Source organism: Netta rufina, assembly GCF_964035555.1.
Source record: "Netta rufina genome assembly, chromosome: 8".
Lineage (NCBI taxonomy): Eukaryota > Metazoa > Chordata > Aves > Anseriformes > Anatidae > Netta > Netta rufina.
The window spans coordinates 22,622,295-22,636,475 of record NC_140131.1 but is presented as its reverse complement, the minus strand read 5'-3'; the positions used below and the strand labels follow the sequence as shown (position 1 = coordinate 22,636,475).

General features: G+C 42.1%; 1 protein-coding gene across 4 annotated transcripts in view; it reads right to left on the bottom strand.

The window, feature by feature from the left end:
* The window catches only part of DNM3 (dynamin 3), a gene marked incomplete at its 5' end in the record, with an annotated part of 185,864 nt that overhangs the window by 21,615 nt on the left and 150,068 nt on the right, over positions 1–14,181 (bottom strand). For all 4 annotated transcript variants that reach the window (XM_084291313.1, XM_084291312.1, XM_084291311.1 and 1 more), the window contains one exon: positions 2,450–2,614. In XM_084291313.1, coding sequence (XP_084147439.1) covers positions 2,450–2,614 — 165 coding nt within the window. The remainder of the gene's footprint in view (positions 1–2,449; positions 2,615–14,181) is intronic.

The window sequence follows — 14,181 nt, the reverse complement described above, 5'->3', positions numbered from 1 at the left end:
ATCTGTTCCTTAACCTTAAGGTTGGTAGTAACAAATACTTGATCATTTTTCTACTCAGCTGCGATTAATATCAACACTGCTTGTGGAGCATACGTTGTCTACTCCAAGACCACCCCTCTTGAATAATCTGTGATACCTAGGCACCATGAAATAATGCTGAAAATTCTGAAATGTGTGTTTTGTTTGTGCGTGTTTGAATTTCTAATGGTAACTCAATGCAGTTCTGTGTGGTAAATGTATTTTCTTTTAAGGTAATCAACATCCACCCTAAGGGAAGAATAAGGGATGCATTTGGAATACAACGGTCTAGTTTTAGGTCTCAAAACATGCTGAGGGACACATCTAATTATTTTCTGTACACTGAGTTTGAACCTGATACTTCCCCTTGAATTTTAAGTGCTCGTTTACAGGCCCACAAAGTGGAAAGGAAGTTCTAGGAGGAATTGGGAGGTTACAATTGTCATGGAAACAAATTCCTTGGGATCAATTTGTTCCTGGAGTTTTGGAAGCAACATGATGGAGCAGCAGAAAGTACAGAATATGATCAGTAAGGGGGAAAGAGGATATTTTCACTTAATTCCAGGTGGATGGGTAGGACTTTTGAAAACTCCAAGGAACACGTGCACTACTTAACGGGACCCACCTTCCCTCACAGCACCGTTGCTTTTCAGGTCTTTGCACAACCTTTTGGCTTGGCTCAACAGTCTTAATTCAAGCATTTCTTTCTTTCTTTTTTTTTTTAATAGTTCTGATTTTTTAAAACTCACATTTTGTGTTTAGCGTGGTATTTGCTGCCTATGCTCCACAGAAACTAGTGCAGAAACGTTTTTAGTTCTTCACGGTCTTTTTAAAAGTTCTGACTCTTTGCCAGAAATTGAAATTCTAGGATTGAGGTGTAGGGCTTAGCTCACTGGCAAGCCCAAACACAGCTATGGACTATGAGGTCAATTGAAAGGCAGATGATGCGGTAAGGATGCTGTTTCTGTGTGCCACACTCAACCAGCATGGCAGACTTGACCAGCGTTAACAGCTGATGAGATTGAAAGTACAAAATCTTACAGTATTCTCCTCCTGAGTAAAGCAGCACTTCAGAGACCCTTAAGCTATTCCATATGAGGAGGTGAGTGGCAGAAAATTTAATGTAAACGTTCAAAAGTATCTGCTCACTGAACTCTACAGCTTATGAAATGAGAGCTGAAAAACAGCCCTTTCTAAAGGCACCAAAGTTGTGCTAAATCGAAGCAGCAAGTTGCTGGCTGTGATCTGGAAAGAGCAGAGGGAAAGCAGAGGGAACTTGCTCACCTTACAAATTTGAGACCATGGCTGATTTCAGGGTGTGTCTGTGTATGGGAGAGAAACAGGCAGCTCCATCATTCCCATACTCTTCTGCACAAACTCACCCAGGACTAGAGCACAATTTGGGGTTGGACTGCCCTAAACGTAAAGAAGTTAACAGAGTCTCTGTTGTCCTCTTCCAAATATTCTGCTCGTATTGTATGTCCCTGGAAATCCCATTGAAATTTCCTGTCCAAACACCTAAGTGCAACACAAATTCTACAAGGCTAATGAAATCCATCAGACTAAGGCTAGAGGTGGCTCCAAGTCAAACATAAATGCTCCTTTCTAACCAGATTTGTGTTACAACACATTGTATTTGTAACAACTGATCGGTTGGATGACCTGAGAGACCACAGAAAAGGCACTATACATAACTAACAGGATCTCTGTGCTCCGCTATTAATTCACGTGGCAGCAACGGCTCTAATGGCAAGCTCAGTTCAACGAGGTCCATTCAGAACTCTGCCAAAAAACGAAGGCTGAGATCCTAGTGCAGTGGAAAAACAATGATATCTCAAAGCCATTTCTTTAACCAAATAATCTTCAGATCTAAGAAAGACACACACAATAAATCAAACAACCACATCAGCTTATGTAAACAACAGTGTCCAACGCTTCCAGATTTATTCCTTGAAAATGGCAATCTGAAAATATAAAGGAACCCAAATAAAATACAAACTTCTTTAACAAACCATGACAAAGGGTTACAGACTGAAAATCAAGGAAGCACAGCTCTGCTGCTCTCATAGACTGCCTAGATGGAGCTCCCAACCCTTTTTTTTTTCCTACTATATCAAAAGCAAAACAGAAAAAAGAAAAGGATCCTTGGTTTACCTTTAAATAACAATTTATATTCTTATTAAGACATAAATGAATGCAACTTTCAGCATGCTGGAATAACCTCCCAGAACACTGTGCCAGACTTTCAGAAGGCTGCAGGACATCATACTACTAAAGAAGAGTGGAATATTTTGTTTTAGAATGTGACATTTATGGCAGGGTGTTCTCTTTAATACGTGCTGTTTTTGCTGCTCTATTCAAGAAAAGTGTTTGTACGAGCAGAAGAGATTTGGCAGATGTAAAATAATTTAGAAGCTTGGCTGTTACTTACATTATTGATCATAAGGTGCATGATTGTTTTCGGTATCAAATCGCGGATGCATTTGTTGATAATAGACATGTAGGAGTCCACTAGGTTTCGAATCGTCTCCACCTGCCTCTCCAGCTGGGGGTCCATTGAAAAATTGTCCGCTTGGCCGTTCTCATCATTTTCAGTCTGCATGGAAGAAAAAAGGAAAAGTCTTTCGGACTGAAGCAAACTGGAAAAATATTGGGAACAAAATGGATTTAAACTGTAACAATCCAGCAACACAACTCATACAAAGAATGACTGGAAGTTAAAATACAAAGTACCTACCTGTTTAACATTAGTGTTTTAACATTATGAAATCTGGAATTTTAGAGGTTAATGCAATATAAGAAGCAAGCTTGTTTTCACAAAGAGAAAATTATATATTATATATATTTCGATTATATATTTCCACACAAATTGTAATTTTATGTTAAGGAACGTTTTTGGACAAAGATGTGTGGAGGTAAATGATACCCCAAGAAATTATCTCAGATCACTTGCTGCAATATTTATTAACAATTTTTATTATTTTTCACCATTCCGATTTAGCCAGCCTGACTCATGCAATAAAGTAGTGCTGTAAGTCTGGATATTTAATTTTACCCTCCTATGGGTAAAAAACATCGTTGTTTCTTAAGGCTGACTCAGTTGTGACAAATTCTGCAATTCAGCCTGAAATTTTTTAGATGTGAATAGCACCTATATAAACAAAGGATTTATGATGGATAACAGCAAAACCATCATCGGTTCCAGTGTTCAAGGCTCAGCATAACATAGGCTGGTTTATATATTAGAGATTTCTTTTTCATTGGAGAGAAAAAAAACATCTTTGTATGTAAACAGCTGACCTAATTAAAGAAAATACCAGGAACTTTGACTGGGAGCTAAAAGGTATGCACTTTGCTTCAGTTTGGCCCATACAAAACCAAGGAAACTTAAAAATAAAAGAACAGTATCCCTTTGGCAAAAATCAAACCGCTTTCCGAGGCTCAAAGACGCCAAAAGAATTAAATTTCAACCTGGAAAGTCAAAAGAACAATGTCCTTTCCACAAACTCTGACATATAATACTTCTCCCTGAAAACGAAGAAAATGAGCACTTAAGCCATACGAGCATGGACTATAAAATCTAAACCCATTCTGTGGGTAGCTGGAAGCATAACACAAGGAAGCAGAAATTACGTGCAAAAACGAATAAACTAGTAACAAAACCTAGTTATATACCAGCCAGACTTACCGCTATCAGCACAACGCCTTTTACAACACAGCATTTAGCTGAAATTTCCACGTCACTGGCACTTTACCGACTCCTTGACCCGTTGAAATTCATTGCCAGCCCATTAGTAAAGGACCACTGGAGCTAGAAGAGCACCAAAGAGGCCTCTCCTTGCACAAAAAGCCACTCTTACAGTTTCATGTCCTAACGCTCATGCAGCATTAGCAGGTAGATCACATCTTATTTCCTTCTTATAAACCGTGGCTTAATCTGTCTGATCTAAGTGAAATTGTGACAGTTGTTTGTTAACTCCTAATTTTGTTATGACATAAGATCCAATGTACCATTTAAAAACAAAATTAAGTGTGTGTAAAAGAGCAGGTTCTAACAGCCTCAACGGATCAGATTGTTCTTACTCACAGATGAATTACTGGAAAAACAGCTAATCTAAAGACTTGAAAAATAATCTGCGGTGCTTCCTAAACATTTTGGGACTGTGGAGGACACTGGAAGAGCTCTTGATGAAAACGTTTTTCAATTCTGTAACGACAGTAGACACACTACCCTATAGACCTTAATCATTTCGTTAATAACCTTCACATGCTGAAGTGTCACAGCATGCAGATTATGTTCCTTAGTCTCCACGTTTGAAACTAAACTAGTTGAATTTTCCTTGTGAAATACCAAATAAATGGAAAATCATATGCCTATCATATAACCACAGATCTTAGGCAAGTGATTGCAGGCAGAAAATTCCCCTTTGCCAGTTGCCACGGATTTGTATTCTCTTTCTTTTTGCCTTTGTTGTCTACGTAAAGTACAGTTTGTCCGTGTAGTTTTACTTCTTCGGTGTGTTCCCCCCCTCATTTAAATTACAGATTGCAATGGGATTCTTAGCTGGCTGAGCAGCGAAGTGACAGATGTTTATCATTATCCTCATCAAGAGAATGTAAAGTAAAAATAGTAATTTGTCTCTGATCTTTAAGGCAAGGGGTAATAAGTCTGCAAACATTTAACCTTTTAGATACAGGCTCATAGGTGACATTTACAGAAAGTGGCTAATACTTCAGGAGTCCACGTCTTGTTTGAAACTGTAATAGAGCTGAGCACATACTGCTGATTTATTTTGTCTAAAAATCAGAAAAGATCAATCTTTCAAGAGTTTACAGTAATTTATTGCAAAAGCTTTCAGCCTTAGTATTCTTAAAGACTTGCCATCTCAGCTGAAGGCTTGTCATGCTAGAAACCACCTTGATGTGAGTGTTTTTCATGCACCAGAAATGTTTGCTTTTAACAGATCTCCCTGCTACTGTAGCACACCGATAAAATTTATCAGGTTTTTCTCTGTGCCAACATTTGAGAATGAGGCTGCCTGGTAATGCTGGGCATCACAAGATAGAAATGATGCAGACACCCTATTCCACATACGTTTTGTTCTTTCAGAATTTTGAATGAACACCTACTAAATGAGCAGCTGCTTTCCACAATCTTCCTTGGAAAATATCGTAACTTGCTGAGAAACGAGTGCTTACAGGCTGAAAATTTGCTAGTGTAGTGAAGAGCAAGGAAACCCAGCCTTGCAGGAGCTCTCTGGCATGTTCTCCTGGTGTGCATCCAGTGCCCAGGTAACTGGGCAGCCGCACAACCCTGCCACCACCTCCAAACACCGTCCAGGCCTTCTCTTGATGAACAGCAGCGCTTCCTGCATGTCCCACAGCGTGCTGGCATACGCTGGAGAGGAGGCCAAGAGATACCTGCCTCAGCATGCTGAATGGAACAGGAGAGTCAAAGCTGGAAGTGGGTTTCTATGCCTCCTTTCCCCTGTGGCATGGGGCAGCCACAGGCCCCTTTTCAGTGATCCTCATCTTGAGTCAGAACTTGCTGATCCCAAGAGCAAGTGTTAAGCATCAGCTAACACATATAGATACGAATCTGGGCTATTTTCAATCAGTTAGCTCTTAATACTGCTAATAATTGTTGTCAGGAATGGAATATTATTATTTCAAATCAACACAACTGCAGTTACTTTAGGAACTTCTATAAACCTACAGCAAAGAGACTACGGGAGAATCGAGAGCTAGAAATCAGGTAAAGAAAAAGAGATTAATCTGGGAAAAGCAAAGCTCAGAATACGTGATGAAAACACACAAAAGGTGCAGACAAACGATAGGTGAAACAACACAGGAGAAGGTAGCATGGAAGCTAGGATGGTGCTTTTGTTCATACACGGGTACACATTGCCTCAGAGGTAAGGAGACAGTCCTGTCTACTTTCTCTGCACTTACAAAAGTGAAAATAAAAACTATTCCTTACGCTCTGCAGCAGGTCTCACCTTTCTTTCATAAGCTGCCTTATGATCCTTGCATGAAAAGCTGCTAGCAAAACATGAAGTCTGCATCATTGCTACTGTGCTAAAAACACCCTTCTGTACTAAAAACGTAGTAAGGATTAACGTGTCACACAAGAGAAGTCTAAAAATTGCATGTGAAATTCAAACCACTTCAGTTTGTGGGCATTTTCGTGCTGGCTGCAGTGGGAAAGGATTTCACCCTCCATGTGCATTGCTACCAGAAGAGCTATCAGTCTTCTCAAGACTGAAAACTTCCTGGTGCAAGAAGAATGACTTCACATGATGCAAAAGGAAGAAGGCAGACGTCATTACACGCAATCCTAAAAAAGGAATAGTACTTCAGAATATCAGGATAATTTTTCTGATTGAGGGAATTATAAGCACGTTGCAGAGTGGCCCAAGAAAATTTCAGGAAAAGTAATTCCTTTCGAAATTCACAGCAAAACTGGGTAACGCACTGAAAACAGTCCTGAGCTGGCCACACAGAGAGAGCAATACTTCTAATTTCCATGATTTCATTACACTCAGGGCAGCTGCCAGCATATTTAAGAATGTCTTGTATAACATTCCTGATGTCAGTTCCAAGAAGGAGCATTTGTCTAGCATTTTCATTAGAGCAGTGTATCAACCAATTTTATGTAATCAAAAAGGCATTCCATTAAAAATGACTGAGAGGAAGCAGACGGGAAGGTGACTGGCGAAAGGGTAAAAGCCAAAGCAGCAGCAAACCAGTGCTCCGTAAGCTGTGAAATAAATCCGCGACTGCTGGGAGAAACCCATCATTTAAAAGCTACTTTCCTATCTTTTATCTACAAATGCAAGTTTATAACAACAACCTGAAAATGAGTCATTCCCTCCAGACTGCATTTACGTTTGAATTTACAGCTGCTGAACCTGTTTTAGCTATTCCTGTCCAAGCAGGGTTTTTCTTTAATGCACCAACACTTAGAAAACTGCAGTTGTCCTAACCTCCTGCCTTTTCTTAAGTCTCTTCAACCGATTCCTGATACTCTCTCCTCATTTTCATCTGAAGCTGTAGATACAATTCAGCTAAGACGCTCTCCGCTGTACACAGTGTGCCTTTTTTTGCCAGAGGACTGCTGAAACCACATGACGGCTTCACACAGTGAGGTTTTCTTACTGGAAGGAACCACAAGTAAATGACAATACATTATTTTTGTGCGTTTACAACAAAGCCAGCAGCAGCAGCAGAACACTTCCCGGGCAGCTTGGAAGCTGGCCTTTTCCCTCGCAGAGGGCAGCTTTGCCACTCTCTTCATGCTTTCAGCATCTCCGCCTGGGAACTGCTGTTGCCTTTACTGAGCCACCCACGGGCTGCCCCTTTCAGCAACCATGCTCTCATTAGCAGCCTTGAACTGCTCCAAACAGAGGTTAGGATCCCGCTTTCCCTTCCACACAATCCGGCTCACTTTGTACCCGTGCAGAAGACAGCCACAGCCGAGCTCAATTTGGTTCAGAGTATGTAACTGGCTGGATTCATTTCAACGATCGTCTACTTGGGCTCTTCTTTGTGCTCACAGACATTGTATAGCACAGACCATTAGCTAAAACCTTCTGCTGAATCCACACACGGGTCCCCAGACATTTACACAATGTTAATGATCCCAAACATTCAACTCTGCATTGGGCTCTCTCCCTGTCTCCTTCAATCATGAAACTGATTGAAACTACGAGACTGAAAGGGATGATAAATTACCAGAACTCTGACACGTTTGGAGTATTTTTTGTCTTATAGTCCATAAGCATTTAGGGCAATTTTTGTAAACTTTGCCATTTTCCTTTTCTTCAGGACTTTGTGCAGCTGAAGTTCTTGTAGAGTCTTTAAAAAGAAGAGGCAGTGAATTAAGGACCAGCCTACTCCTGGTAAGACTGAGCCAAATGATCTAGTTTTAAGCACATAAAGAAAAAGGCAACAACCCACAAGGTTGACAACTAATAAAGTCAACTCAGTCCCATTTCATTTTACAGCAGAGATTCAGATCTTAGGGCTGTGACATCAGATGCCACGTGTTTTGGTCTTTGGTCAAGCTTTCTGACACCACCTCGTGAGGTTTTCATTAAGGGAAGTGTGCTCCCTCTGCGAGCACTGGTTGGACACACGTTTCCATAGAAAAGCTGTTGATGGTTCACTGTCAAACTGGAGAACTCTATCGGGGGACTTCATGTGGGATGTATTATTTAACGTGCTTATTAATGCCTTAATGCTCGGGATGGTGGATTACAGCCTGTGATTATTACATTTACAGGCGAGAAGAAAGTAGAAGGGATTGTAGTAAATATGTCAGACGACAGGAGCAGAATTCCCAGTGATCTGGGGAAGCAGTTTAAAGATCTAAATGAAATCCATTATGAATAGAACATATTTTACTTGGGCAGGAATAAATCAGTTATAAACACACAGCATGAGAATGGCCACTTAAGAAGCTGCTCAGCAGAAATGGAACTGCATCTGCAGCGGAGTATAAACAGAGTATTAGCTGACAATGTCCTGCTATTATGAAATCAGCACAAGAATTGTGTATCCAATTCTGGTTATTACACTACCAGGAATTCGTGGCACATTTTAAGAGTGATCAGAGGAAACAACTGAGGAGGACGTACAGGGCCCTGCAGAACACTACTTGAAAGGAAAAATTAGGATCAGCTGGGACTAGTGACCTCAGAATTAACTTCTGTGGAAGGGGAGAGATGATTCTCCAAGATGGATGGGTAAAGATGTCAAAGCAGTAATTTGAAAATGTTTCATGGTAAGAATAGTGAAGCACAGAAACAGATGGACTAGGGGAGCTGCAGTCTTCTCCTCAGGTTAGGCCAGCATCCCTCAGAAATGGCCTGAGTACAAAGATCCTGCTCTGGGGTAAGGAAAGCACTACACTTGCAGCCCTTCCATCCGTTGGGTGATACTGGGTGCAAAGCAGCATGAAATTACGAACTGCAACAAGAATGAGCATTTTTGACAATGCAAAAAAAAAAATATATTAAAAAAATCCAATGCTGCCTTCTACTTTCCTTTCTGTTCTTTACAAAATAAATAACAAATAAAACATTGCTGTGAATAGCAAAATCCCCTCAAAGAATCTGTACTCCAGTTTCACCATTTGCTGCCATGTACATCTCTCACACAAAGGACTTTTACATAACCCTCCCTGCACTGCAAGTTTTGATTCCGGGCCAACAGCTGCTTCATGCCTTTCAGAACAGACTGCTGGACAAGCAAAAGCAAAAAGAGGCTGGCATAAGGAAAACAGCACCTTTGTTTATAAAACAAATACTACTTTGGAATTTGCAAACTTTTCAGTCAAAGAATTTCCTTGTCATAACAACACATGAAGTGCCTCGTATTTATAGGAGCACGTTTGAAAAAAAAAAATCTAGATGTGAGATATCACTGGCATAGTATTTGCCATTATTTCAGTGTAGAAGAGGTCAGTGGATCTTGGGATGTCTCATATAGTGGTGACTTACCCAGGAATTCAAGACATGATGATAAAAACTTCAAGTGTGATGATTAGCATGGAAGATGTTCGTGGGGAAATTTGTTGTGCATTTGTTACAAAATACACAAAGCAAATTCCCAAAGACAATAGCCTGAAACAGCAGCGGACATTAATTATAAAGGGAACAGAATCATGAGACTGCTGTGAGAAAAGGTGATCGATGGGTGAAGGCATCAGCCAGACATCCGATGATTTGAGCTACTGACTGTTGTACACAGCTCCCCTGCAAAGGAAAGCAAATAGAAGCCTTGCAGCTTCTGCTGGAGAAGATGAAAGTAGAAAAACAGAGAATTAATCACCTATGATGCTGATCAGAGAAATGGTAACAGTGCTCACAAAGATTGAAATAACACCTTGCCATTCATTTGTTATTCTTCTTCTCACCAAAACCATTCCTAGAAGATTGGTCTCCAAAACCCTGCAGAACTGATCGATACTGAGGACTTCTAGTAATTGAGCATCAGAGGACGACATATAAAACTCTCCTAGTTCCAGCAGCAATGTACCAGCTTTGGCTGGAGGATCCCATTAGGGACAAGGAGCTGTCCTACCTTGTGGGGTTAGGAAGAAGCACGTTAAGTGCTCAGTTTGTGGAGGGTGGCTTGGTGAGGGAAAACACATTGCCCAAGACTACGTATTTAAAATATAGCTTATGACTTCTTGTGCCTATGTGTGTAGCATAGAAGAGCTGCATGTTTTTCCACTAAACGTGGTCATTTGAGAGGCAGGAACCCAGTACAGAGAAGAAAAATCACAATTCTATTCCTAGATCTGGTACTGAGCTCTTATTCTTTGGTTTCCTTCCATTTCTTCCAGCTTTCCAGGCTGGCTTAAACAGATGGGAACAGAGGGAGAAGGGCAGCATGCACATCTCCGTGCATCCTGGGAGGGAAGGACTTGAGGGAGGCCTTGCAGAGGGGCAGTTCTGCACAGTATCCAATGCAGGGGCTCGATAAATTACAGCCTTGCCTTTTATTTTATTTTTTTTTATCTAATGCAATGTGTCACCTATAACTGGGCTTTTTTCCCCCATAATTAATGATGTCTAGGAAAATATTCTGAAACTCTCCTCTGATAAGCACCTAGACAAACTTGATGTTTCCTCTCGGAGACACAAAAGAGGACGTTAAACTGTTTTCACCCCCACATCCCTCGAGCCATGAGAAGTACCAGACCCGTCTCTGCTGGGCCAGACTAAGCCCTGCTTCACCACAAGCTCAGTGCAGCACCGACAAATGATCTCCATAGTAAATGATGCAAATAAGAAATGTCAGCATGTTCCAAAATTCCTCACTTAATCTTATTGCCAGTTGTATAGTCTGGATAATCAGTAAATAAATCCCTCTAACTTTGCTCAAATCCTCGGGGGCTGAATACACAGAGAGCACTTTCTAGTTCATTCTCATTAACCTTCCCAGCTCTAAACAAAGCCATTTCCTACTTTTCTTAGAGCCCGTTTTTTCCACTGGCCTCTGCAACACCTGATTTAGCAGCAACGATTTCTCTCACTTGCGATTTCTGTTTCGAGCTCGCATTGTTCTCTCCCCTCACAAATATGCTCGCAGGAATAGCACGAATCAGCAAGATTTAAAACCTCCCATTCTCAAGTCCGAAGCCCCTAAAGGGAAATTGCAGTCGGGATGCCAAGGAACACAGTCGTACGTTATTTGACTTTTCCTCAGCCAGGCTGACAGCGGAGGGGGAGGGAGGGAGGAAGGAAAGGGGAAGGGAGAGGAAGACGGCATTTTAATAGCACCCACACCGATTTCACACAGTTGGATCACTGTGCTCCAGAGCAGCACCATTTCCTTTCCCCTTTGCCTCGCATTCAGGCCACATTACCACGCCAGACTCCACGGGTAGGATTCTCAATCTTTTTCTCCCACTGCAGACCACATCTTAGTAGGGAAATCTGTCTTGTGGACACCTCCCTCCCAGGCTAGCTGGCTAGCCCAGCCGTTACCCCTGCTTTTGACAGACCATTACCAGCTCCAGCTTTGCATGGACCACCCCACCCGAATCCCAGATGTGGCCGCGACAAGATGGATTATCCCCCGTCTCTCACCCCAATTCTCATAGTCTCCGTAGCACCCTACAGCAATTGGTTATCTGGAGAAAAGGAAAAAAAACGTATGCATTTAATCTCATTTATCAAGAGGACATATAAGACCAGCATCTTATGCAAATAGACCTACTTTTCCCAGATGTTCTTAATATGCCAAACACACCTTGGCCAAAGTTCTGGTCAAAACATTTCGTTTGATAACTCAGGTCTGAGGGTTCAACGTTATCCGATGCAGGAATGGGTTTTCCATCAGTGCTCTGGCAGGCAGAGAGACAACAGCCTACAAATTCTGGCAGGAGCTGAGCACCCAGCGGAGCACCAGCGATCACCACCATGCAAACTCCCCGTTTCAGAAGCCCCTTAACTTCCCGAGTGCAAATCTCAGCTGCAGCATTCCTGTGGCACAACGGCCTCCGAGCAGAGCAGGAGAGGAATCTGAAAACGCTGAGACGGTTACTGAAGTCTAACAAATATTGCTCAACAAAAGAAATTCACCCAAAAAGGAGCATTTTGGTTTCGCGCCACAAGAACAGAAATTGAAAATTACTGGGAAAATGATTTTGAAGGGAAGAAATAATTTGTGCGTAACTACACTCCACGCAATCCTGGACCAAATGAAATTTGAGACTGCTTTGTTGCACGGCTTCCATTTTGTACAAATACGCCAAAACCTAAGTATTCTGCAAACAGAGTAGAAAATTAAAAGATTTTCTGCCACTCCTCCCCCCTCCCAAATAAATGCAAATTGTATTTAAGCAGCAGAGAGATGTGTGAGTCTGGTAAGTTACTACACGTCTGTAAGCAGCGCTTTATAAGGTCACACGCTTGTTGGTAAAAACAAACAAAAACCACAATAAACTGAAACTATAAAGTTTGAACTTTCAGTCACTCTGACTTCCTCTCTGTGGGGAAGTTACAAGGGCATCAGTGACATATATGCTCCCTCAAGGTCCAAGCAGACACGTATGGAGCTGCCCCCTGGCTTTATTGGTGTTCAAGTCAACCCTAAGCTAGCACTTCAGTTGGGTATTTCTACCAATTAGCTTCTAACTGACCTGTTGCATTTTCAGCTCAAAACTTGGATTTTTGTTTTGATTCTGTTACTGGTCTGTAGCAAGAGGTACAGCAAAACCCGGATTCGTTCGACTTTGCTGGTTTTTCAGCTCTTGCAGAGCGATGCACACACAAGGAACCCTGTCCTTGGGGCGGCACGATGAAAATGCAAACCTCCTTCAGACAGAGGGCAGCTGCTCACACATCCACGCTCCTGAGGATTAGAAGTTCCTTTGTCAACAGGAGAAAAGCTGCCACAACATTAGGGCAGTATGTTCTGTGGGTTCATGCCTACTAAAACAAACACGGGCAGCAAGAGAGCTGTCATTTGAATTATCACCCCAATGACTGAACGCCTTGCAGTACGGTTACGGATACAAAAGTTTCACTCTTCTTCCCCCGTGGTTCTAGTTTAAAATGCTTTCTGTAATAAAATTACTGTGAGACAGCTAAATCCAAGGGCGGGCAAGGAACTTGAACCCATGGCCTTCTGGCTTAGAGGTGAGACTATTCCAAACGGAGCCAAAATGACACATACATAATATGCTTTCAAGGTTTTTAGAGAGCTCTGTCATGATTCAAAAACACTAAGTCTTTGTGGTACAAACCACAGCACAGGAAAGAACTGGGGCTCCCTTTTTACTGCTAATTTTAGCCAATGAATTGTTTATAATCTCCTGCAAAATACATACAGCCTTATTCTGCCTTAAGCTAGGAGAGAACGGCCTTTCAAAAACTGATTCTTAATTATAGCATTCCCCTGCTCGATGGAACGGAGGCAGGTTCCAAAATTGTGTCAGGGTATATGAAGTGATAAAATGAGGATGGGTGAGCTATTTTTAAACACACTCAAAGACTTTGAGGTCAAAATCCCTGAATTTATGGCCTTATAGCCATATTAAGACCCATGGATTATTAAGACCTGCGTGGCTAGAGTCAAATAGCATTTCATTTGAGACACCCTCCGGCTTCAGAGCATGTGTTCCCCACCGGCGTGCCTGCCAAACTGGGGCCCCCCAAGCAGCAAGCTTTAAGCACAGCTTATATCCCTCCCGTACACAGGTATTTGGGGAGACAAAGGGGATCAGATGCCTCCCCGGCAGTGCGTTCCCTCCTCCTCGCCTCCTTTCCCAAGACACTTCAACATGTCAGAGGCGCGCGTTTCCAGATGGGCAGGAAGCAAGCGGGTTAGAGATAGCTTGAGGAGCCTCAGGCAAAAGCACGTCGTTTCTCCTTGCTCTATCCAGCCTGCAAAGCTAGCACAGCCTCGGCTCCTGGTGATGTTTGCATGCCACAGTCCAATTTCCCATCTGAAGAGCTCAGCTGGGTATCTGCTGGCGTGCCCTGGGAGCTCCCTGCTGCCCGGTGACCCTCAGCCTGCCTTACACACAAGCGATGGCTTCTGCCCCACTGCAGGGAGAGGTGCTTAACAAAACATCCTGAAACACATCTTAGACTTCTTAGAAAACCTACATTTGTAACAAAATCACTGTTCTGCTCATGGAAATAA